At 33.6% G+C, this 25507-nt stretch overlaps 1 protein-coding gene across 6 annotated transcripts in view; it reads left to right on the top strand.

Moving 5' to 3' along the window:
* SNX13 (sorting nexin 13) overlaps window positions 1-25507 on the top strand; it is a 138084-nt gene that overhangs the window by 57956 nt on the left and 54621 nt on the right. For all 6 annotated transcript variants that reach the window (XM_060020411.1, XM_060020409.1, XM_060020407.1 and 3 more), the window contains exons 6-13: window positions 5450-5571; window positions 5663-5764; window positions 7141-7229; window positions 11569-11652; window positions 14989-15127; window positions 15534-15622; window positions 19154-19253; window positions 20126-20319. In XM_060020411.1, the coding sequence (XP_059876394.1) occupies window positions 5450-5571; window positions 5663-5764; window positions 7141-7229; window positions 11569-11652; window positions 14989-15127; window positions 15534-15622; window positions 19154-19253; window positions 20126-20319 (919 nt within the window). The remainder of the gene's footprint in view (window positions 1-5449; window positions 5572-5662; window positions 5765-7140; window positions 7230-11568; window positions 11653-14988; window positions 15128-15533; window positions 15623-19153; window positions 19254-20125; window positions 20320-25507) is intronic.

A 25507-nucleotide genomic window follows, 5' to 3' on the forward strand; every position in this document is an offset into this window, starting at 1 on the left:
AATATTGCTCAAATTCAATTTTAGGCTGAAGCTTTTGACGCTAACAGCGTACTCCCTCAAGGACTCTTGAAGGATGGAAACATGTAAAGGTTTATGTATTTTAAAGAGTATATCCTTTATAATAGTGAAGTCTGAGGGGGAAGTTACTGTCTGATTCCGTGACTCAAGGAAGGAATTTTTTCTTTCACAGATAGGACACCCAATTTCAGCAAAAGATGTCTGAGTCAGTGATCTAAAAATCCTCTAGTGGAATAAAACTTCTCAAAATGTCTTCAAAGATGCTTGTCAAAATCTACCCAGAAAAACTAGAAATCATTAGTATAGGAATTTTACTATACTAATGATTTTTTTAAATGTCTGAATTTTGTAATTAGAAGGTAAAAGACCTCATATAGGAGATTAATACATATTATTGTAATTTTATGCAGTTGGTTATTATATCACCTTTATTGATTAATACACATTTAAAAAGTCTTTATATATACGTGTGTGTGTATATATATACACATACATACATATACGTACATACATACTATGCAGATACAGTGTCATTCTTTTTTTATTTAATTAGTTAATTAATTAATTTATTTATTGGCTGCGCCACACGGCATGTGGGATCTTTAGCTCCCCAACCAGGGATCGAACCCATGCCCCCTGCGTTGGAAGTGCAGAGTCTTAACCACTGGGACCGCCAGGGAGGTCCCTACTATGTCATTCTCACTGTTGTAAAATAAGGTCTTAGTAGTCATTTCTGTGAAAAAATAATACAGCATCAGGAATGTAACATTTATTATAGGATTGTTTCTGTGGGAAAATCAGTTTTTACTTTTATCGTTTTGACATAAAGGACCTTTTCCAGGGCAGTATTCTGCCCAGTGTGTGAAGATTGCCTCTATTGCCAAATGGTCACCCACTTCTTTAGTTAGGCAGGTCTACGTGATGACTCTTGCATAGGCCATGCTCATATCCCTCTTTTGTCTGTTCCTATATCCTTCTTTACCCCATTTAAATACTAGTCATTCATCAAAATATGTTTGTAGTGTGGCCTCTTTAATTAATCCTTTTTGACTTACGACATAGCACTTAACTAACTTCTGCTTATTTCTGTGTGTGGGTATCATCAAAAAAAATTGTAAGCTATTTTTAGAATGGTACCAATTCTGTACTACTGTAATAGAAATTCTCTTTAGTTAGCCAGTTATTCTCCATTCCCTTTGTAAGACATACTGACTCATGCCCTTAGCATTAAAGCTAGGCTAATAGGCTACATTCTAGTACTTCTGTCCACTTCTGTCCCTACCTTTTGACTTTTAAACTTATCAGAAGTTAGTTGTTGATTCTTGGGCACAGAAAGTCTGATATAATTGTTTTGTGGTATGAGCTGAGCATGGATGCTTTAGAGGAGGAAGACAATTGAGTGTGTTAAAAAAGGAAGTTGTATTTGTTTCTGAACCTGTGTACCCTGCTTATACTTTTTATTATAATCATATAATTTAATTTACTTCTACATAGATTAAAGAATATGAGTATGACAGGGTAGTTCCTATGAAAAAGAGGTCACTTGCTTTGGAATTTACTCAGCTAGTTGCTAAATAGATCACAGTAGGATTAGGTGTGTGAAAGACAACTATAAAATGTTGGTGAAAAGCCTTGAAAGACTCTTACTCTGCATTTGGATTTGTTCACAGATGTCGTTAGTTGTTAATGCCATTTAAAAGAAACTGGAAACCATAACTTCCTCAATGTGAGAATGGTTTATTCAAGACAAAGGCCACATTAATAACACTTAGCAAAACATTAATCAAAAGGTCTTATCTTAGTCTTACACTGAAAGATTTATATGATTTAAGTTAAAATGAAATACATTCATGATTCCTTCTTTTGATCAAATATTTCGATTTACTTACCAGTTACCACTTTTCTATGTATTGTGTTCCTGCGCGCGCGCGTTTGTGTGTGTTGGGATGGGTATGTAGTTAATCATAGGTTCTTAAAGCTGTAAGTGTCCCTAGAGAAAAACCATGGGTGGTGACGTGACTTGCTGAATTTCACAGCTAATGAAATGGTGTATCTTTTACTTGAATCAAGGACATGTATTCAGTCCAGTTCAGTCTTAGTTGATTTTGATGTGTTTTTTGTGTTACTGATGATGAGCTGTATACTGCTTAGAATAGATGGCCCCAGTGAAGCAATTTATGTAATCTCAGTCTCAGCCCACATATTTGGGACATTCATTGCCTTTTTTTGGCATTAGCATTAAGTAGCTTTGGGGTTTAGAGACGCAAAAAGAGCTTCTCAATATATGTCCTATTTCAGAACTTTAAGGAGTAAAGAAGCAGTTGCTGTATGTGGTTCATGTGGCCATTCTCCAAGCACCTATTAACAGTGCTCTGACCCTGAAAGAGAAATCAATAAATCAGTATGTATCAAGTGCCTCCAGTGTTTAACATATTATTTAGCCATTGGGGAACACAAGTAGTGAATAAAACATAGTGGAATAAAACAGACAAAATCCCTGACTTCCTGAGATTTTTATCTCAGCAGTTGAATTATTTAACTGCAGGTTGTAAGTGCTATAAAAAGTGAAAAATGTGCTGCTATGAGAATATGTAACCAGAGATCCAGACCTTGTCTGAAGGAATAAAGCAAAGGGTGAGGGTCAACGAAGAGTGCCGTGTGGAATTGACATTTTAGGTGAACTCTAAAGTATAAGTGAGAATTGTCAAAGGAATGTGGGGGAGCGAAGGTAAATTTATGGAGAGTGGACAGGGTGAGCAAACTTGGCAGAGGGAATAGTCTGTCCAAAGGTATTGAGGTAAACACAGAACAGAAAAGGAAGGACAGTGGAACAAATGATGAGGAAGTAAGCAGGGTCCCAGCTGTGTATGATCGGAGAGTCACTAAAGGGTTTTTACGGCTCTTGTTTTGTATTATCATATTTGTATTTTTAAAAAGATCAGTCTGGCTGCTGTATGGAAAATAGAATGGAGGGTAGACTAGAGTGGACGTGGGAGATCAATTAAAAGGCCAGGAATAAGATGACGGTGTTAGAGATGAAGATAAGGCCTGCCAAATGTATCAGAGAGCTACACTTGGTAGTTTGACTTTTCCTTTTGTTCTTTAATTAAGACTTCATTGCTTATTTGCATTCCTAATTAACCATCGTAATTCTTACAAGCATTCTGTCAAGATATATAAGCTTCAGGGGCCTAATATAAATTGTATATTCTCAGGGTAGGGTTGAACATATCCCTTATTCTCTTGGTCATATAGGAAGTATGCTCTCATTTTTAAATTCAAGAAGTGAAAGCCTCTAAGTAATAATAAAATGAAAGTGTAGATAATAGGATTCATTGTGTAATAATCCAGGTGTTTTTACTAGGAGTCATGTGGGGGAATATTTTAAACAAAGTGAAAAAGAGCCTTGACTGTAGGCATGACTTAAGAATAAATAATATTAAGAGCTCTAATAGAAAACTACCTGTGGATCAATAGAAGGAAGTGTGGCTTTCAAATTTTAAGACAAATACTACTAGAAATTGTTAGTAGATATTTTCCTAATTATGTAAATGGGAAGTCATGTACTACTGTTGTTCTTATCTTCCTAACCTAGAACAGTTCCTTTGAGTTGAGATTTGCAATAGATTTGCATGTATTCAGGGTAAATGAGTCAAGCAGAGGGAAAATGATGACCTTGGATAGAGAATATAAAATACTGTGTTCCCTGTTTTCCCCACCCTCAATATATTTGTATATTGAAAGTAGAAATCTGTATTTAATACTTAAAATAATTTTCATGTATTTGCATTACTTGTTAACTTTCAGTCATTTTAAATGTCATTACATCCTCCATAATGAATTGAGATAGGTTTTAAAGTGCCTTCTAAAATTAATAAATTTTGTTTTGTTTGAAAATTTCAGTAAATTCTGTAAATAGCACTGTACCATGAAACAGAACATATGTAATTTGAAAGATTATATATTCTGCTTTCTTCTAAATTTGTTAGAATGAACCTTTTATGGATTAAATGAGCTAATGGCCTATACCAAGTAAATTTTGTTCTTATAAAATTTTCAGGTTTGGATGATTTTGTACAGATATTCATGTAAAGAGTTTTGAAAGATGCTTACACAGATTGTGCTTTTCTTTCTAAAATAAGGGCAAAAAGAGACTCTAGAGACCTCTAGGTTTAAGTTTTTATTTTAGGTTTTATGTTGAGACTGAGTATTGTTACCAAGTTTAGTGTATGCTTATATACATGGCTCTTACATTCTGAGTAATGGTAACCTCTCCTCAGATCCCAGAGCTCAGGTTACATTTATTTTTGTTAAATTGTTTGTATTCATGGACTTATAATTTACTCTTTCTTTCCATGTATATAACAAAATCATAATTGTGCATTAGAAATTATGAGTGTTAATAATTTATGTTTTTGTTTAAAAATAGCCATCTGTTATATTCCTCAATGCCATTACCACATTTAAAAGTTTTTTCTCAAAAGACAGTAATCAAGTCAACTTATTCACTAGCTTCTTTATTATACAGGTATGGTGAATTAGCATAATGAATTATGGTAACTTTTTTTTGCTCCCCCATTGTCTAGCATCTTCATGAGTAGCCTCTTTATCTTCTGTTTATTTGGTATGTTCCTAAAGGGGTGAATTAATTTTAGTGCTAACTTAAGGAAAACAGCATTGAATAACATGTTTGTTTAAAAATATCACTTAATCCAAGGAGATGTATAATCTGGGTTTATCTGTTGTATTTGTTATCTGTTTCACTGGTTTACTAAATTAGTGATGTTTGTTGAGGTCTGTTGCTTTAGAGATGAGAGTACTAGGTAACTTAATAAACTTAGTAATCACCTTTTTCATGGGTAAGTGTGGTATTTTACATTACTCTTTAAACCATTTCCATGTGACTATAGTTATTTCAAATAGTTAAGTTTTTAAGTGTTTTATATGCAAACAGAAACCAGTCAGGCTCATACCAAAGATATTTGGTTCAAAACTTGGACCGTATAACTAAAAGGAAGAATGTGGAGAATTCAGAAAGGGTTCAGAAGGAACCAAGAAATATCTCAACTGCTCTTTTAAAAGCAAGCAAAAACATTCTGAATTCCTAATATATTGTTATGTCTGGGATGAGAAATTGCATAATATACCTGTTGTTTTTTCTCTTATTTATTTTAAGCATTTAGATAGTACTTTTAAGCTTTGGCACATAAAATACGTCAAAGAATATTGTTCGAGGGTTTCAGTAGATTTGATAAACTGGGTCTCTTGAAAGGGAATGCTAAGGTGTAATAGTGGTTAAATGAGTAAAATCTCAGTATAAATAAATTCAGTCTCTTTTGATAATCATGTCTTTCAGTAGTCATTAAATAAACTTATATTTTGATTAAAAAAGCATTTATATAATGCTTTTATGTCATGTGTTTTTTGTAAGGTCAAAAGAAATAGACTGGCAACCTTATTTTACTACACGCATTGTAGATGATTTTGGCACACACCTACGAGTATTCAGAAAGGCTCAACAGAAGATAACAGAGAAAGATGATCAAGTAAAAGGTAATATCTTTATCCCCTTTGAAAATTCGGATTGTTAAATCTGTTTTTCTTTATTATTCTGTATGTCTTGAATTGTTCCTTCTTTGTCCAGGTACAGCAGAAGATCTTGTAGATACCTTCTTTGAAGTTGAAGTTGAAATGGAGAAGGACGTTTGCCGTGACCTAGTGTGCACATCTCCCAAAGATGAAGAAGGTTTTCTTTTCAGTTTAACTTTTTTGAGAACAGTAACTGTTCACATTGGTTGGAGACAAGTTAGCAGAATCAGTGAACAAATATAAGTGTAAAATCTAAGAGTGAAATTATTCTTACAGGACAGGCAGCATAGTAAAGACACTGCTACTATTCACTTTATTGTATTTTTTAACTCTTTAAAATAGTTTCCAGATTCTTTTTTCTCTTTTAAGGTCATCTTTAAAATTTAAAGATGGCAATTAAAGAGTACCTCTTTCGTCATCTTTTAAAATACAGCAAAATGAAACATTATATAATTATAAATTTACTTTTTTTGATCTATAGTAATTTATCTTCCCCTTGAATTTATTATTTCTATTTCAAGAGTACACCTGTTACCCTGAATATTTCCTAAGGGAATGATTATAATATTTCAAATGAAATTTATAGAGTTGAATGTACTTTTCTTTTTGAGAGGTTAGACCCGATAAGCTTTAGCTGAGGATGTTGTCTTTTCCTAGTTTTACAACGACTAGGAGTCTGTGCTACTTGGCACATTTTTCTGATTAGCTGTTTATTGCATTGGCCAAAAAGTTCGTTCTGACCCAGTAATTATATTCCCGGGAAGTGTCAGCATATGAACAATTCAGAAACGCATTTCTGGTTGTGGAAATTGTTTTCTTAGATTTTAAAAAATGTGTTCAGCTTTTTTATTTCTTTGCCTTCCTTTCCGCTTTTTCCCTTTTTCCTTCTTTCCTTTTTTATATTTATTGTGCAATTCAGTTCTTAACTGCTACTTTATTAGCACTAATATGAAATAACTAAATGTGAGAAATAGATATAACAATGTACAGTCCTTTTATGTAAATCAAGCCCTCCTCAATCAGTAAAATATTGGGTTGGCCAAAATGTTCGTTCGGGTTTTTCCATAATGTTACAGAAAAACCCAAACGAACATTTTGGCCAACCCAATAGAAGCGCATACTCTTCTTGTTATTACCTGCCAAGACAATGGAAGTTCTTTCCTGAAAAAATAGTTACAAGTGTATTTTTAAATGTGCAAATAACTTGTAAGTATGCAAAGATGTGTGGTAGAAGTGTAGAATACATGGTACAACTAAAACTTTTTGGGGAAAACACTTTTGTAATTGAAGTTTCTCAACAATTCAAAATGTGGGTTAGAATTGGGCAGAATAAAAAATATGTATTCGTTTGATTAATGAATAGTTGCTATTTGGAGAATAATAAAGGGATTTTTAGTGAATACTGATTACTAAGGTAATAAGCTGGTATAATCAGGCAACTGCTTATTTCTACCTTTATTTGTGTTTTATATCAAGAGTAGGTGGAGACTTCATATTTTCTAATGTTGTTATAGCTACTTCTTTTATTTCTAGGATTCCTAAGGGATTTGTGTGAGGTCTTATTATATTTATTGCTACCTCCTGGAGATTTCCAGAACAAGATCATGCGATACTTTGTCAGGGTAAGCCTAAGCTCATACAAAATACATGGCTGTAAAGAAACTTAGAGTAGTAATTATTAAAATTTTTGTCCCAGGACCTTGTTACGCTCTTAAAAATTATCGAGGACCCCAAAGAGCTTCTGTTTATGTGGGCTTTATCTATCAATATTTATTGTATTGTAAATTAAAACTAAGAAATTTTGGAACACAAATACACAGCCCACATTCCATTAATGGTATCATCACACCATCATGTTCCTTTTTGAAAATATCACTGTATGCTTGTCTCCCCCTACACCCCAGAGGTTCCTGGACAACACCTTGAAAACTGCCTGAGTTAGAGTTAGATACTTGGATTTTGGGTTATAACAAAGATATGTTTTAAATTTTCTTTAATATAGCTTCACCTATAAATTTACTTAAATTAGACTGACTAAAGTAACACTTCTGGATAGAAACTTTCAAAAAAACCTGGGTAGCTAAGATTCTGCTTCTTGTCATTGGAAAATAAGTTAAGTCAGATGAGAACAGTAGTCTTGGACTCATTTATTTCCTGGGTATAAACCTTTGGAGTAAAATTCTTTGTACACATGTAAAGGAATAACATTTTGGCTTTGGCTACTGGTTGTGATTGAGAAATGCTAGCTAATGCTAACATTAGCCCTTACCCTGGCTGAATGGGTAAAATTGAAGTTTCTAATTTTTCTAAAAATGAAAGCTTATGATCTCTTTAGTCTACCATTCTGCAGAACAGATACACCAATTCCTAAGGTGTCTGTTGTTATTTAATGCTTGTTTGTTATTATTTAAGCAGTATCAATTTCCTAATAGCTCTCTAACTTGAGTTCAGTGCACTTCTCAGGTAGGGTAATGGTACTGTGAAGTGAGAAGAAAATGCTTGATTTTGATGGGAAGAGTCTGCTAGATTATATATAGTGAAGACCAATCATTTGGGCTAGTCATTATCAAGGGAGGTGAATATCTGGCATTTCTATCACTAGATTCACACTTACCACTGAAGGAAGATACTGCTAATCAGTCATCATACTCATTCATGCTGATTATTTGGCAGCAGAGTCTTTGCCTGGTACTCCAGATAGCCACTGCTAGGCAGTATCTCAGCAGCATTTCACATGGCTGGCCATGTCTTCCTTCTTGAAACTCTGTCTTTTCTTGGGTTCCACGTCATTACTGTCTTCTCTTTTTCTCCTCCTTCGGTCTCTTTTTTAGTCACCTCTATATGCTTTAATTCCTCTTCTTAACTTTTAAATATCCAAGTTGTTCAGTTCTTAGCCCTCTTCTTGCTCATCCATTCCTATGGCTTTAAACACCAGCCAAATGCTAATAAAAATTTATGTCTATAGGCCAGATTCCCTTCTGAGCTCTAGGCCCCTCTGACCAGCTGCCCACTAAAATCACTATTTGATTGATTCACAGCCCTTTTAAACTTTAAATGCCCAAGATGGAAATCTTATTCTTGCCTCCAGATCCTGTCTACCTTTTATAAGTCTTTTCTTCGTCCCAGTAATAACTATCCAGGAAATGTTTTAAATCTCAAGTCCTTTTAAAAGGCTTACAATAAGACTGTGCATGATGTGGCTTTGTTTACCTCTCTGGCCTTCATGCCATGCCGTCACTATGTTCCAGCTACATTGGCTTCTCCAGAAGTGCCATTTCTCCCCACCATAGGACTGTCTCGTACTCTTTTTCATCTGCTTAGAATGATTCTCCTTCTTCTCTTGGCTAAGTTGTATTTGTCCCACATATCTCACTTCTCAGAAAGGCCTCCAATCTAAAAGCCCCCTCATAATTCCCTATTAGTGTAGGTAAGTACTGTTTTCCTTCATAACATTTACCATATTTTAAAATGACAATTTGGTTGTTGCATTTACTTGCTTGATGCCTCTTTCCCCCAGTAGAATCCTAAGTCCTATAAAGACGGGGACCATATTTTGTATTTATCATGATTATGTACTTAGTGGTTATCACAGTACCTGCCACATAGCACATACCCAATCAGAGAATTGGGTTTAATGCAAAAGGAAACCTATTTGTCCTTCTTGCTGGCTGTGGTGGACACGCTATTGCTGCTCCTTAAAGATTAAATTGACTTTTAGGAGACAGGAATGAAGATGAGTCTTGTTACATGGGGTTATAGTTTAAAATAAGTAGGACTGTTTAAAGAGCAAATATGTTTTGCCATAGATTGTTCTTTTAGACCAATATTTTATTTATTTTTGCTTGAGTCTAATTGAGTTGAGTATAATTGTTGGAGCACTGCAATCAGTTTGTTTTTCTTTTAACTTGATAGTTCTTTATCAGTTTTCTTTTGTTGATAATTAAATCTAGGTTTTCCCAAAAGACATTTTGTTCAGATTAAATAACAGTTTAGAGAGTTCTTAGTTCTTTCCTTTATATGATGGATCCTTTGTATGGATTGTACAGATCACAGTATTTGACTGAGATAATTGCTGTTTAATTGCTACTCCTTTCTTCCATTACCGTGTTTTATTGGTTTAGAGATTCATGGCCTCAATGACTCTATCTTTTGAGCCTTCATATTTGGCAGCTGGTGCTTGTCTTAAAGTATATGAAAATTATCTGGAAATTGCTACATATTTTGGAATATTTAGGGCTCTCACTAGAACCTGTAGAGGATTTGTTGAGTCATATGATTACATCTTGACTAACCAAACCCTTTCATGAGGCAGATTAGGAGATCAGCGTAGTTTTCTGAGATATACTGACTGTTTGCATTAACTAATAAGAAGCACTAGATTTATTCAGAAATTTTGTCCACATGTTTTTTTCTCTCACTTTGAAAAGAAACTTTCAAAAAATACTTGTTTGTGAATTTTCTCCTTACAAAGTACATTTTAAAATGTGAGCTTCTGTGGTCAGATACATAATTTGAAGGAAGGGATTCTATAAATAAATATAATTTTTAAGAAGTTAGAGTTAAAGCTAACCTTGAAAGAATAAGCAATTTCTTCTACTTTGAGACTGTATGGTGTTCAAAAGAGATTTCAGAAAGTTACTGGAGCCTCCATTAGTGCCTTTTGGAAATACGAATTCATCGTGGGGGAAACGTTGTCAAAAGACTTGTACAACTTACAAAAGTAGAATTTGAATAACGTATTTCTTTAAAGGAAAATAAAGTGAAGGCTACCTTCTATGAACTTACACCAGAAAATGGCACAGATAAATTAGAGATCTGGAAAGGAATAAGTAAATAAATTGGTCCTTTACTTAGAAAAGTGAAACATCCTGTTAAACTTGTAGCTATTTAGCCTCTCCAGTATTCATAAGAAATGATATTTCATAAATTTAGATTTCACAGGCATAAAGGACTGAAGAGTAATAACAGGTAAAAATATTGTCTTAGTAGAATCAGCATTAAATTCTTAGTTTCTTCATTTCCATCATTTAATATTTGTCAAATTCCAGCCATGTTTAAGACAATGACCTTGAGAAGAAGAGGCTAAATATTTTTGAAGATAGATAAATCAATAGATTAACTAATCTCACTCATATACAAAAAGTTCCTGAAGAGCTGTAGTGTATGAGAGAAGTAGAAGACACAAAATTACATAGAGAATGGTATGTGATAAATGGCTTAAATACAGGGCATTAGTGTATTTTAAACATATAAGTGAAAAAGTGTTCAGCTGGAATGATCAGGGTTTATTTAATTGGAAAATTAATTCTGGATTCAGTCCTTGAAGGAGAGGCAGAATCTTAATAGGTAGGAGCATAAACAGCTGCAAAGAATGGGAAGGTATATTCTAAAGAATGTTGAGTAATTGTTTTAACCTATGTTATTTTATTTTTATTATCTTCTATTAGGTAAATTTCAAACTCAGACAGGTATAGAGAATAATACAATAGACATTTATGTACCAACAACCCAGATTTAACCACTGTTAATATTTTGCTGTAGTTGCTCTGTCCCTCCCTTGAAGGCAATCACTATTCTAAGATTGGTATCTTTTCCTTTTCTTGTCTGTTTTTATACTTTTAATGTAGATGTAGGAATCCATAAACACTTTTAGTGCCATGTTTTGCCTTTTAAAAATGAGTATAAATGCTAACATATTAGAAGTATCCTTTTGCCTTTTTTCACTCAACTCTACTTATCATTGTGGCCATGTATCCAAGTTGATATAGGTGGCTTCATCTCATTTAAATGAGGTGTACTAGCTCACCTTTTTGTAAAATCATGTCATTTATCAAGTTTTACTTTTATATGTACCTTACCTTTCTTAAGTAACAGCATTGTGTTAGGAAATTTACTTTGTGCTATTGATTTGAGAAGTATATTAGATTAAGTTTGTTTTTGTGTTTTAAAATTTTTGTCCAGGAAATCCTTGCACGAGGAATTCTTCTTCCATTAATAAATCAACTCAGTGATCCTGATTATATTAATCAATATATCATATGGATGGTATGTACTTTGTAAAATTACAACTCTTGTTTTTAAAACAGTTTTTTAAAATGTACAAATATGATTTGGAGGTCAGGATGATTAAGCAATAGTTTATTCAAGAAATTAAGTAAAAATACATCTAAAGATAATCTTTATATTTTCAGTATTTCTATTTGCTTATGTGTTGAATGTACCAGCCAAATTCTCTGTAAGAAAGTTCGTTGATAAGGTAATCTTCCTTACAATTTTGGTGCTGTTTCTACTTATTTAAATTTAAAAAAGGATATTTTATTGTCTGTGTGTATATAGATGATGAGTATTTTAAAAAACTATTTGATTTTAAATACAGCTGTGTTCTGAACTACTTAAATAGTATGTACTTTACATTTTATTCTAAATTTGTTTCTGTAAGTTGCTTAGTATGTCTATAAGATAACTCAGTTTTCTTATTCGTCAGATATATCAAAGGGTTAGTGGTTATTAAGTTTACTAGCTCTGATTTTTTTTTTCTGGTTATATGTGCTTTCAATAAATTCATGGCTGAGGAAGAGTGTAAATGGGCTATTACTGGGAATACGTTGATAGGTACTTCTAGGTCTTTGATTCATTTTTTTTGAATCTGAAATTTCTTCCCCACAGTGTCTTCTGTTAACTCAGTCTAGCTTTCCTAGGAAGGAACTACTTGATTGTTCTTTGTTTAACCATATCCATTATCAGACTTGCCATTTTTTATTGTTGTTCCTGTTGCAGTATTTGTCTCTCCCATCAGATGGTGGGTTACCTGCAGGCAGAAATTATCTTACTATCTTTGTGTTCCTAGAGCCTTTCATGGAGGTCACAGAACTTGATTTTTTGTTTCCTTTGTCAGCTTCTTCAGAGTACTGCTAGGCTCTAAGAGCTTTAAAAATATGCATATCCGCTTAATTAAAATTTTAAACAATACATGTCCTTTGCTTAGGAATTCTACTCCTGAAATTTATTCTAAAGTGCTAATAAGCAAGTTTGCAACAATCCGATTTAAGGTCATTAATGACAGTGTTGCTAGTAATACTAAAAAATTGAAAGCAATTTAATTGTCCCACATAGAGGGATAATTTAGGCATATTGATACAATAAAATACTATGCCGCCATTATTATGGTAGTGTATCTTTATGAATATGAAAAGATATGTATATTTTTATGTGAAAAGCATAATTTAAAATGATGTATGTATAGATATCTAATCTTTTAAAAAATAAATATATAAGTAATTATATATTTATGAATGACTGTGATTCTGATAAGATGTATACTGACTGAAATATTAATAGAGAGGTAGGATCCTGAAAGTTTTAATTTTTCTCTTTTGTTTATATATTTCACTTTACTCACAAGGAGTATTGGTTATGTAACAAAATGATTTTTTAAGAAGTAGGAAACACAGGTCAAATTTAAAAACATTTAAGTAATAAAGCAAGAGTAAATGACATTAAAAAAAATTTTTTTGTAACACAAAAATGGATATTGTATACTTACCTTAAATAATCAGGGTACAGTACTGTATAACCTTACCTATAGTACAGAAAAGGATGCATGCTTACCAGAATGTTATAGTTATCTCTCACTCATGAGGTTGGGAATTATTTTTATTCCTATTTATATTTTTCTTCAGTTTTCAATTTTTCTTTTGCTAAGCTTATATTAAGTATATAATTAGTTATATGGGAAAAATGTTTTGGGGGGATTTAACACATACTCAAAAAAGAATTCAGACCATCAAATTTTTACTTGTTCTCCCCACAGTTGGGCTGGTACTATTATTGTGTATGATGGGTGGGTCTTTTTGTTATCTAATGAACAGGAATTGATCACTATTGTACTTAGCTATAAAATATCAGAAAATATGTTTAAAAGAGAAGAATATATCAATAAAGGATCTTTAGCCTACTTTGTTGTCTGGTTTGCACACTTTTGGCATTATTTGTGTGGAAAACCCTTTACATGTGTAGGTATTATAAAGATTAAAATTGGCTCAGTTCTTACTCTTTCACCCAGTTAAATTTCATATTAATGATATCTAATTGTATAGTTTATTTCTATTTGAAAGGAAAAGTTTAGAGCAGTGTAGTAGTAACATACATCTTATCTATGTAAAGTGTTCGTGTTACCCAACAATAGTTTAAAATTTTTAAGTCATTTCTAAAAACAGTGTGGACGGATTTGCATTATTCATCTCGAAATATATATTTTATTTCTTTTTAAGACAAACTAGTTAATGTTAAGTCCTATCTCTGACTGTGGAATAGAGTACCTAATTGGTTCATATTGTTACCACCCCCCCCAGAGCAGATAAGTGAACAGCTACTTAACTTGTTTCTTAATGTATTCTTAGAAAAATCAGGTCTTTAAAAACCTACTTCTTGTTGTATTATTGAAGTAAAATTTATACCAAGTGAGAGAAACTGCCAAGTAGTCCTACAAAGTTGTGTTATAATTTCGTACTTCCACTCGCACTGTTTGAGAGTTTGGTCTCTCCACATTCTGATAGACATTTGGCATTGTCATTTTCTTATGGTTAACTTGCACATCCTTGATGACTAATGATTTTGAGCATTTTTTCATGTGCTCATTGGCCTTTTTTTTTTTTTTCCGTACCTCCAGACTTACACAAATCCCCGGTGCTTTGACTCCTTGTTTAGAATGGACAGTATCCCAAGTTGGCTACCTTTTCATAGCTCCTCTTACTGTTTCACTTAGCTTAAATTTTGTTGGTGGTCATACATTCCTTCACAACATCCTCAACTACCTTCCTGTCTCTCTCACTTTATTATTTGCTTGGTGAAACCACACTCTGGTTAAATCCAACTTAACCTTCTACTCCATTCCTATTCTTAAATAGCAAGTGGCTGGAGAAAAAAGATGAAATAACAGTTATTTATGTCATTACGGTGATTCTGTTAAATTTATGTCAGAGAATGCCACTCTTCTGTTTAAAACTCTCCAGTAACTATTCCATTCAGAGTGAAAGCCAAAATATTTACTAAACCCTACCATATTTGCCCTCCATTACCACTGATCTCCATTACTCTTCTACACTTCTTTAGTTTAGCTCTAGCCATCATGGCTTCCTTGCTATTATCAGACATTCTGAGCATGCTCTTTACTTTGTAGTGTGCTATATATCTTACTTACTTTGTTAATAGTCTGTGACCCACAGGAATTTAAGTACCAAGAGTACAGAGATTTTCATTTTGCTTTGTTATAAACAGTGGGGATATAGAGGAAAGTTGTGCTTGGCCCATGGTAGGCACTCAAGATTCTGTTTTCACCTAAGCGAGTCTCCCTCCCATCTGTATTTTAAACTTTATTTTCAGATCCGTGATTCTAACTGCAACTATGAGGCCTTTATGAACATTATTAAATTGAGTGACAATATTGGAGAGCTAGAAGCAGTCCGAGATAAAGCAGCAGAAGAATTACAATATCTTCGATCTCTAGATACAGCTGGTGATGGTAAGTATTGATAATTTATTTAAGCATAAGAATGTTTTACTTCTTTAATGATTACTGTGTCTTCAAACAAAACTTTAATTTACCTAAATGTCATTTGATGCTATTAGTTGTTTTCACCTTAAGTAAATCTGACTTTTATTATGCTAATATGTGCTGAGACTAAAGCACGATAATTTTCTGAATATGAGACTCTTATTATTGCAGTTATCTCTGAAGTAAAGATAATTGGCATGGTTTAATTTTAATTAAATAATTTCACTGTAAAGTTTCCAGTTTTTTCTTTTATTAAATAAAATAATTGCTCTATTCATTGGTTATTATGTTAAATTATAGTAAATGTATGTTTAAAGTATTTCACAAGTAACACTGCCACTTTCTACCTCATAATCAATTTGTTTGTTTTTAGATATCAACACCATCAAAAATCAAATAAATAGCTTATTATTTGTAAAGAAAGTATGTGACTCAAGAATACAACGGTTGCAGTCAGGCAAGGTAAGTAAAGTACTTTTGAGTTAATATTTAGTTATAAATACTTTATATTCATTAAAACGTCTAGCAAATGACAAAAGGTAGAATATTAACCAGTGTAGCACTCTACAAAAGAACTAAGAATTTAGAAAAAAGTTTATCTTACACAATGTAGTGTAAGTATTTGTTAAAACAAGCTAAAGAGATTAAAATGCTGCATGAAAAATACTGAAGTAATTAAAGATTTTATTTCTTGATTTATATATTTATCTACTCATGTATTATTTATTCAAAATTCAACATTTATTATATTTTGTACACTGGGCACCTTTTTTTAGATGGACCTAACAGAAATCTCTCTCATGGAGCTTACATTTCCATAACATCTTACAGAAAAACCCGGACGAAGTTTTTGGCCAACCCAGTAGTTGTAGAATCAGAAAATTAACCAATATATAAATTGATGTATTATGTAAAAAATGTAAAAAATAAGTAAATGTGAAAAAAATCAGTAAAGCAAAGTATGATGATAGAGAATGTCTGGGAGTGTTTTAGATATATGCTGAGAGATTTGGTGACATTTGAGCAGAGAGAGATGTGAATAAGGAGAGGGTCCTGTGAATTTTTTTTTTTTTTTTTAAAGGAATCTTGCAGGCAAAGGTGAGAGCATGCAAAGGCCCTGGAATAGGAAAGTGCCTGGTGAGTTAGAGGAGGTCATTTTGTCTGGTATGGAATGCATGAAAAGGATTGTAGTAGTAGGAATGAAATTAGAGAGGAACCTTGGGGTTTACTGCCATAGTAAGATTTTAAAAAATTCTAATTGTGATAGGAATCCATTGGAGATTTGCCCTGGCAAGTGACATGATGTGACTTATGAGTTAAAATGATTACTTGGACTCTTTGTGATGAATAGATTGTGGTGGAGTGGTGGGAACGAGAATGGAAACAGATCACTTACAAGACTGTTGGCATTAGTTCAGTAAGAGATGTCTGTGGAGGTTCATGTGAGAAGTAATTAGAGACTAGATATAGTGCTAACAGGATTTGCTAATGGTTTAAATACAGGGTGAGAGAGGAAAAAAGGACTCAAGGATGATTCCAGAGTATTTTGGCCTGAGCAACTGTATGAATAGTGTTGTTGTTTACTAAAATGGATACAGCTGAGGGAGGAGGAAGTCTGGAAGAGAGAATCAAGTTTTGAATGTTTTAGTTTGAGATCCCGGTTTGACATTCAAGTACACATGCTAATTCGTAAACTCGAGTTCAAGGGAATGTTTAGTGATGGAACAAACTTTGAGAATCCTCAGGATTATCAGATGTTTATTTGAAGTTAAGAGACTGGATGAGGTTACCTAAAAGAATGAGTTTAAGTAAGAAGATATCAAGGACTTAGTCCTGAGGCCCTGCAGTTACTTAGTGTTTAAGACAAAGTGAAAGATCTAGCCAAAGAAACAGAGTGACTGGTGAGATTGAAGGAAAACCTGGGAGTGTGATATCCTAGAAGCCAAGTGTAGAAAATGTTTAAAGAAGTGAGAGATCAGGTATATCAAAGGCGACTAATAAGTTGAGTAAGATGAAGATTTAGAATTGACTATTGGGTTTGCCAGCAGGGGGATTATTGATGATCTGATGATAGCATTTTGGTGGAATAGTGGAGAGAAACCCTGACTGGAGTCAGTCCAGGAGAAAATGGGAAGAGGTGAATTAGAAACTGTGATTACAGGTAGCTGTTTGGAAGACTTTCATTGTAAAGGAGAAGCAGAGATTTGGGGCTTTAAAACGTAACAAAAACATTTTTTACTACATTTAGTTTTTAATGTAGTCACCTTTTTCACACTGGTTTTCTATTGGAAATTTATTTGTGACTCTCTGGTCTTGTAATTTGCAGTGTACTTAAATTCCTTAAGGAATGGAAGACTTATTTTTAAAAATCTTGAGTTTAGTTTGCTAGTTTAATTATAACTTACATTACTTGAGGCCCACATTTGTCATTTATATGTGTGTGCGGGTGTATGTCTGTCTGTCTTTGTTTCAGTTAACTATATTTTAAAGTGAGTTTATACGTGCATGTAAATTCAGAATAGAAGAATAATATGGTTTCACTTGTTCTTACCGTTTCTTTATCTAGTTACCTTACCTAGATCTTAAGAGTTAATGATCCATACGCATCATTATTTAAAGTCTGTTTGCCTAAACACCTTCCGATATTGAATCCTTTTGAAATTTTGAAACCTTGTTTGGAAGCTTGTCAATTCTATTTCGAATATCAACCTTTACCTTTTTTAATAGCTCAAGTCATACAGTGTTTTCCTTTGGAAGAAAACTCACACTCTTCGCAGAGATGTAGTTTTTTAACCATGCTACTTATCTTAAAGTCTTAGGAGGTGCTTTATTCTTTTTATCAGAAATAAAGTGATAGTGAATACTCTTTTCCATTCCCTATCTATAGAGGTGCTGCTGGACAGGAAAAAGAGGTGATAAAATCTGAGGAAGGAAGACTTAGGAGAAATCATGCGCTGGGACTAGATTGCTTTACCCCAGACATTTTAAGTTGGTAATCTGTTATTATTAAGTACTTATATGAAGGAGAGATACTAATTACAGAGAAAGCTTTTTTCTCCTTTTTTCAAAACATCTTCCTTTTCCTATGCCTAATTTAATATCTGCTCCTGAATAAGGCAGCCTATCTAACTTTCAGAAAACCTGTCTATCTTTTTTTAAAAATAGAGGATTGTGAGAGATGGATTTGGGAACGCAGAGAAGCTGGTGAAAATCATTCCTGGAAACACTATGGCTCTTTGTGGAAGGGGCAGCAGGTTTTGAGGACACTGACTCATTCTAACCAGCTTTGTCACCCCAGGCAACATTTCCGATCCTCAACTTTCTTATCTGTTGAGTGGGATTGGTAGTATTTATCCAATAGGATTGCTGTGGAGATTAATGAAGTAATGTGTATAATGCACCTAGCACAATGCTGGACATGTAGATTCTCTAAATTTGAACCTGTTAACGAATTTTTTTTTCACCCTATGTAGCTCTCTTGCTTTGAAGTATATGTAATTTACTGTTTAGGTAGACTGAAAAGAAATACACTTTCTATAAAGATTATAGAATTTTTACTCTGTTAGGAGCAGATTAACTCGGGAATATTTTCTGTTTTCCCAGTAGATAGACTTCAATCTGTACTTGAAAATATTGGGATTTGTTTATTCTTGAACATATTAAGGTGATCCAAATATCCCCTTTAGCTCCTAAAATGTTCATTTTTGTTTGGAATATACAGAGTTAGAGAATCCATGAAAATACATTTAGATTTATTTTTTTATTAGAAGAAATGAGTGCTTATCATACTTTTAATGTATATTTACTAAGCAGCTCTTAAAATAACTCTAGGAAATTCAGTGAGCTGATACTTTTTATTGGGCACCCACATGTACAAGAAGAGAAACCTTTATTTTTATTCCATTTTAACTTAAATTTTTACATCTATGTAAAGATCTTTAACCTAGTGAGTGAATAGATGAAATATTAATTTAGATTAACTTTTATTTGTAGGAAATAAATACTGTGAAACTGGCAGCAAACTTTGGGAAACTTTGCACAGTCCCCCTGGACAGCATTCTTGTAGACAATGTTGCACTACAATTTTTTATGGGTAGGTAAATCCATTTTATAAAAATAATATAACCTTGAAATTTTTAATAATTGTAAATATTGTTAAATTTGAAATACCTGGTATTAGGTGTGGCATATATATCTCTCTTCCACCCCTCATTCTCTGAAATACTCCCTTTTCTTTGGAAACCAGAGATTTATTTTGTTGTCGAGCAAATAAATGCTTATTTTAACTCCAATGTGCATTTGCTAATCTGCTTTTAAATAAACCCCAGGAGATTCTACTATGAATTTAAATTTAAGTTATTTGAGAAAGAATACTTTATCAGGAATACTTGGTGTGTATAACCTGTGTATATCATTTTGGTGCATGAATGGGAGAGGGCTTTGTTTTTATGCCATTTTAATATATAAATATTTATTAATTTTATTAATATTACATCAAAATTGCTTTTATCTGGGGGACATTTCCAGCAAAACTCCCTGATTCTTCATTTCACGATCAAAAACAAATGCATGGCTTATTGAAGAGCCCAAACGTTATTTTTAATATTTATGATAATAGTAATATTGTGATTAATAATCTTTGTTGAGAATGGAAGCTGAATGTTGGTGAAGTAGTTTATTTCTGATGAAGGCTTCTCTGGCAGTTTTATCCCCTAGAGATATTTTAGTGAAAAATCAGATTTTTTAAAAAAAATACGTGTTTCCATTTGTTTTTTCTGCATAACTGGTCTTCTCAGCCTAACCAGTTTATGATATATATTTTTTTTAACCTCAAGCATTTTCTAAACATGTTCAAAATGTGGAGTTTTAAGTATTTGAAACTTTAATCCTTCTTAACTTGTCATACATCTGTATGCACCCAAAAATGTGTAACTTTAATATCTATGTTGTTATGGATTTTGGTAGATTACATGCAGCAAACTGGAGGTCAGGCACATCTCTTCTTCTGGATGACAGTGGAAGGATACCGGGTTACAGCCCAACAACAGCTAGAAGTTTTATCAAGTCGTCAGAAAGATGGAAGACATCAAACCAACCAAACCAAAGGTCTTTTAAGAGCAGCTGCTGTTGGAATTTATGAACAGTATTTATCAGAAAAGGTGAGAATATATTTTGATTACTGTTTTCTTATCTTCTCTGGCAGTATCATTAATAATGATTTTTGTAGTACTTGTAAATATCCATTATTCATGCTGCTATGCACAGCTGCCTTACATTGCCTTATTTAATCCTGGTAATAGTATTATTGTGTATTATCCTCATTTTATAGGTGAAGAAACTGATTCAGTTAGAAAATTGAATTAACTTGTCCAGGGTCATGCAGATACAAAGTGACAGTTAAAATTCAAGGTCACACACACTGTAGATAATAGGTAGAAAGTAAAAGGATGGAAAAAGGTAAACCGTGCAAACAGTAACTAAAATAGAGCTGGAGTGGCTACACCAATATTAGTGATAGATTTTAAGACAAAAAATTGTTACTAGAGAAACGAGGAACATTTTATAATTGTAAAAGGGTCAGTTGATGAGGATGATAAAACAACAAAGCCCCCACGTAAATGAAGCACAAACTGACTGAATTGAGGGAGAAGTAGACAATTCAGCAATAACAGTTGGAGACTTCAATACTCACTCTCAAAAACTGATAAAACAATTATACAGAAAATGACCAAGGATATACAAGAATTGAACAGCCCTATAAACCCGTTAGAACTCTCCACATTCTCAGTGGCTTAACTCAACAAAGGTTTATTTCTCTCTCATGCCACAGTCCAACGAAAGTCAGTGAGGCAGGGTGAGGAGTGGAGAGTGAGAAGCAGTGAATAATAGGGTGACCCAGGCTTCCAGACTCCTTTATTCTTAAAGTACATTTACTTTAAAGTGACTTCCGGGGCTTCCCTGGTGGCGCAGTGGTTAAGAATCCTCCTGCCAATGCAGGGGACACGGGTTCGAGCCCTGGTCCAGGACGATCCCACACGCCTCGAAGCAACTAAGCCCGTGTGCAACAACTACTGAGCCTGAGCTCTAGAGCCCGCGAGCCACAACTACTGAAGCCCGCGCGCCTAGAGCCCCTGCTCCGCGACAACAGAAGCCATCGCAACGAGAAGCCCGCGTACCACAAAGAAGAGTAGCCCCTACTCGCCACAACTAGAGAAAGCCCGCATGCAGCAACGAAGACCCAATGCAGCCAAAAAGAAAAAAAAAAGAAAACACGGTACATCAAAATTTATGGGATGCAATTAAAGAAGTGCTTACAGGGAGATGTGTAGCCTTAAATGCCTAATGAGAAAGAAGAAAGATCTCAAATCAACATTCTACGTTTTCACCTTAAAAATCTAGAAAAAGAAAAGCAAGACAAACCCAAGCAAACAGAAGGAAGGAAATAAAATAGTAAAGATCAAAATGGAAATCAGTGAAATAGAAAACAGAAAAAACAATAGTGAAAAATCAGTACGACCAAAAGTTGGGAAAAGAGCAACAAAATTGACAGACCTTTAGCTAGATTGGCCCGGAAAAAGATACAGATCACCAAAATCATGAATGAAAGAGGAGGCATCACTGCCAACTCTATAGAAATTAAAGGGCCTATAAGGAAATATTACAAACAACTTTATGACAACAAATTTGACAACTTAGATGAAATGGACAAATTCCTGGAGAGACACTAATTGCCAAACTGACTTAAGAAGAAACAGAAAATATAGTAAATAAATTTAATTAATAATTAAAAATCATCTTTCAAAGAAAAGCCCAGGCCTAGCTGGTTTCACTAGGTATGAATTCTGTCATACATTTCAAGAAGAAATAATACCAATACTTCACAAACTCTTCCAGAAAATAGAGAAAAAATAAAACATTTCCCAGCTCATTTTATGAGTTGTGTCATTCTCATATCAAAGTCAGACAAAGACATCATTTAGAAAACTACAGACTAATATCCCTCATGAATATGGACACAGAAATCCTCAAGATTCAAGGCTACTCACACTCCAGTACTTTTAATGGCTATGCTATAATAACCTTTTAATTTATACTTAACACAAAAATTGTATTTGAATTTTAAGTATGAATGTTACTTGGAAACTGCTTATTTGTGCATTTGCTTACATTTTTGCCTTATGAAATATACCCTACTTAAAAGAGTACACAGTTTTAAGAATAATAGTAGAGCAAACACCTTTATACCCCATCCAGCTTTAGAAATAGAACATTCATTATAGTTTTAAAGATCCCTATATATTCTTTACCTGTCCTTGCTTCCTGATGAAGCCCATTTTCTGTAATTATTCACTTGCTTTCCCATACAGTTTTATTATACCTGTATGTTCTGAACAATATTATTGCTTCAGCTTTCTGAGATTTTGACATTACCAAAATGTCAGGAGAAAACTTTAGACACTTGCCTTCCAGATGGCTATCATTGTTGCCAGTCATAGTAAAGATGCCAACAATGGCCTGCGGTAAATCATATTTTCAAAGAATGGGACACGAATAATGTCCTCTCATTTGAAAATGCATCAAGAATGAGTATGGTGAAATAAATTAACGTAAACAGAAATTTATATGCTTTCTCTAAAACTATTGAATGATTTTTGGAGGGACTAAAATAAACCTTGAAATGGATGGACTGAACTGAGTTTTTTATGTGTAGGCTGTAACAAAAACTCATATAATGAAAAAAATGACTCACTTTTTGGAACTAAGGCTATTGAGAACTCAGATATCACCAGAAGGGAACAGCTAGCTTAAAGAGGATTTTCTCACTTTCTTTACTAAAACTATAATTTATTTGGAATGCACCTTTACCACATTTAAATGATCTGTGTGTTTTAAAACCATTTTCCTTGAAAAGGAGAGGTTTAACTTATGACATTCATTATGCTTCGAAGTACTTAAAAATGGGCATTTTAGACATGGGTAGCCTGTATGATGAATTCATAGATGCAAAGGACCTGATAGACAAACAGCTGGTCTATGAAACAAATCTGGAGATACAAATCCCTACAGGTCTAAAAACCTGCTGTTTTTAGTGAGTAAAATCCCATTATTCTTTGCCTAAACGGTTTTATTGAAGGGATATTTACTTGATGTCATGACATTGCACTGGTTAGAGAAATAAGTGTGATATATAGCCTTAAGAGCAGAGCTGAAAGTCATAGTGAATTTTATTTTATAGTTGATTGTACTTAGTTATACCACTGCATAAAATAATATCCTGAAGGCTGCAGGCAGATCAGAGAAGTATCGTTTAAAAGGGCAACACAAAAATACCCTACAAGATCATGGAATAAAAAGAAAAGTAATTGTTTACTTTTTATTAAATATAGATATATCTATTTAATTAGTCCTATTATAGGTATAATCTTTTAAAAAGTCTTACATTTTTATATTTTAAGAATATATAATATAGCGCCTACAATATTTAAATTTAAAAGTAAAAAGTTTAAAATATGTTAAAATAAGTTGCTGTATCAGAGTACAGAAACATTAAGTATATTAATATTCTCAGACATTTTTTGATTAGTCCAATTAATTACTAATTGCCACTGTTAACTAGTCCTTTTGTTTTGTTTAAATAACTACATTTGTGTAACAGAAAAGTAAAGAATACAGATTAATAGATAATTTTGGAAAAACACCCATTTTTGTATTTTTATGTTAAAGAAGTAACATATGTATAAGTATTTCTTCCATATTACTTTTTTTGAAAGGTGGGCTCTCTGAAAGTTTTGGTCACCCTCTTCCAAGGATGAGGCTTAATCCAATTCTGTATTCCAGAGATTATAGAAAAAATTAAACTAGATAAATAGATAATGTTATTATTTTCAAATTTTTCTCTTATTTCCTAGAAACTGAGTTTTACTGAGCTTAGAGGGCAAATGAAAGGACAAAACTAACTTAAATCTTGTTCGTCTCTGATCTTTGTCACATAGTTGAAGTTGTTTAGTTCTCCTGTTCTTAGTTCGGGGGAAACAAAAAAACACCACACTCGTGGGCTTCCCTGGTGGCGCAGTGGTTGAGAGTCCGCCTGCCGATGCAGCGGACACGGGTTCGTGCCCCGGTCCGGGAAGATCCCACATGCCACGGAGCGGCTGGGCCCGTGAGCCATGGCCGCTGAGCCTGCGCGTCCGGAGCCTGTGCTCCGCGACGGGAGAGGCCACAGCAGTGAGGGGCCCGCATACCGCAAAAAAACCCACAAAACACCACACTCGTACACAAACAAATAGTAGGTAAGTATCCTTCTCTTCCTCCTCCAAAAAAACCCTACACAAACCAAAACACAACCACCACACAACCTACTTGGGTTTACTACCAGGAGTGTTGAATTCACAAGGGAGCATTAGAAGTTGTGTAGCCGTTTGCCTCCTGTTTACTTATTTGAAAGAAAGCTAAAAAAAAAATTTTTGTTTGAGTGTAGTTGATATACAGTGTTGTGTTAATTTCTGCTATACAGCAAAGTGATTCAGTTATACATATACACATTCTTTTTCATATTCTTTTCCATTATGGTTTAGCACAGGATATTGAATATGGTTCCCTGTGGTATGCAGTAGGACTTTGTTGTTTATCATTCTATATATAATAGCTTGCATCTGCTAATGCCAAACTTCCAATCCATCCCTCCCCCACCCCCGCTCCCCTTTGGCAATCACAAGTCTGTTCACTACGTCTGTGAGTCTGTTTCTGTTTTGTTGATAAGTTCATTTGTGTCATATTTTAGCTTCTGCATATTAAGTGATATCATATGGTATTTGTCTTTCTCTTTCTGACTTAACTTCACTTAGTACGATAGTCTCTAGATTTATCCACATTGCTGCAAATGGCATGTTTCATTCTTTTTTGTGGCCAAGTAGTATTCCATTGTATATATTTATCACATCTTTATCAATTCATCTGTCGTTGGACATTGAGGTTGTTTCCATGTCTTAGCTATTGTGAATAGTGCTGCTTTGAACATGGGGTGCATGTATCTTTTAAAATTATAGTTTTGTCTGTATATATACCCAGGTTACTTACTTACTTTTACTTTTTTTTCTTTTCTTGATATATCTTCTTTTCTGTTCCTTAGATAGTCTATTAGCATAGAGAAATCACTTGAACAATGCATTCTTTTGGTACTTTCTCTAAAAGTTACCATCCTTGTTGCTCATTTATTCTCTAGAGCCTTCAGAACTAAAAATACAAAAGTTGACATGCCAAAGATGACCATATTTCTAGCTTCTCAGCGTTATTTTCTTTCAGTAAGTTTTCACACTGAACATGATATTTTATATTTCTGTGTAGTAT

Source organism: Delphinus delphis, chromosome 9 (genome assembly GCF_949987515.2).
Source record: "Delphinus delphis chromosome 9, mDelDel1.2, whole genome shotgun sequence".
In the NCBI taxonomy this organism is placed as follows: domain Eukaryota; kingdom Metazoa; phylum Chordata; class Mammalia; order Artiodactyla; family Delphinidae; genus Delphinus; species Delphinus delphis.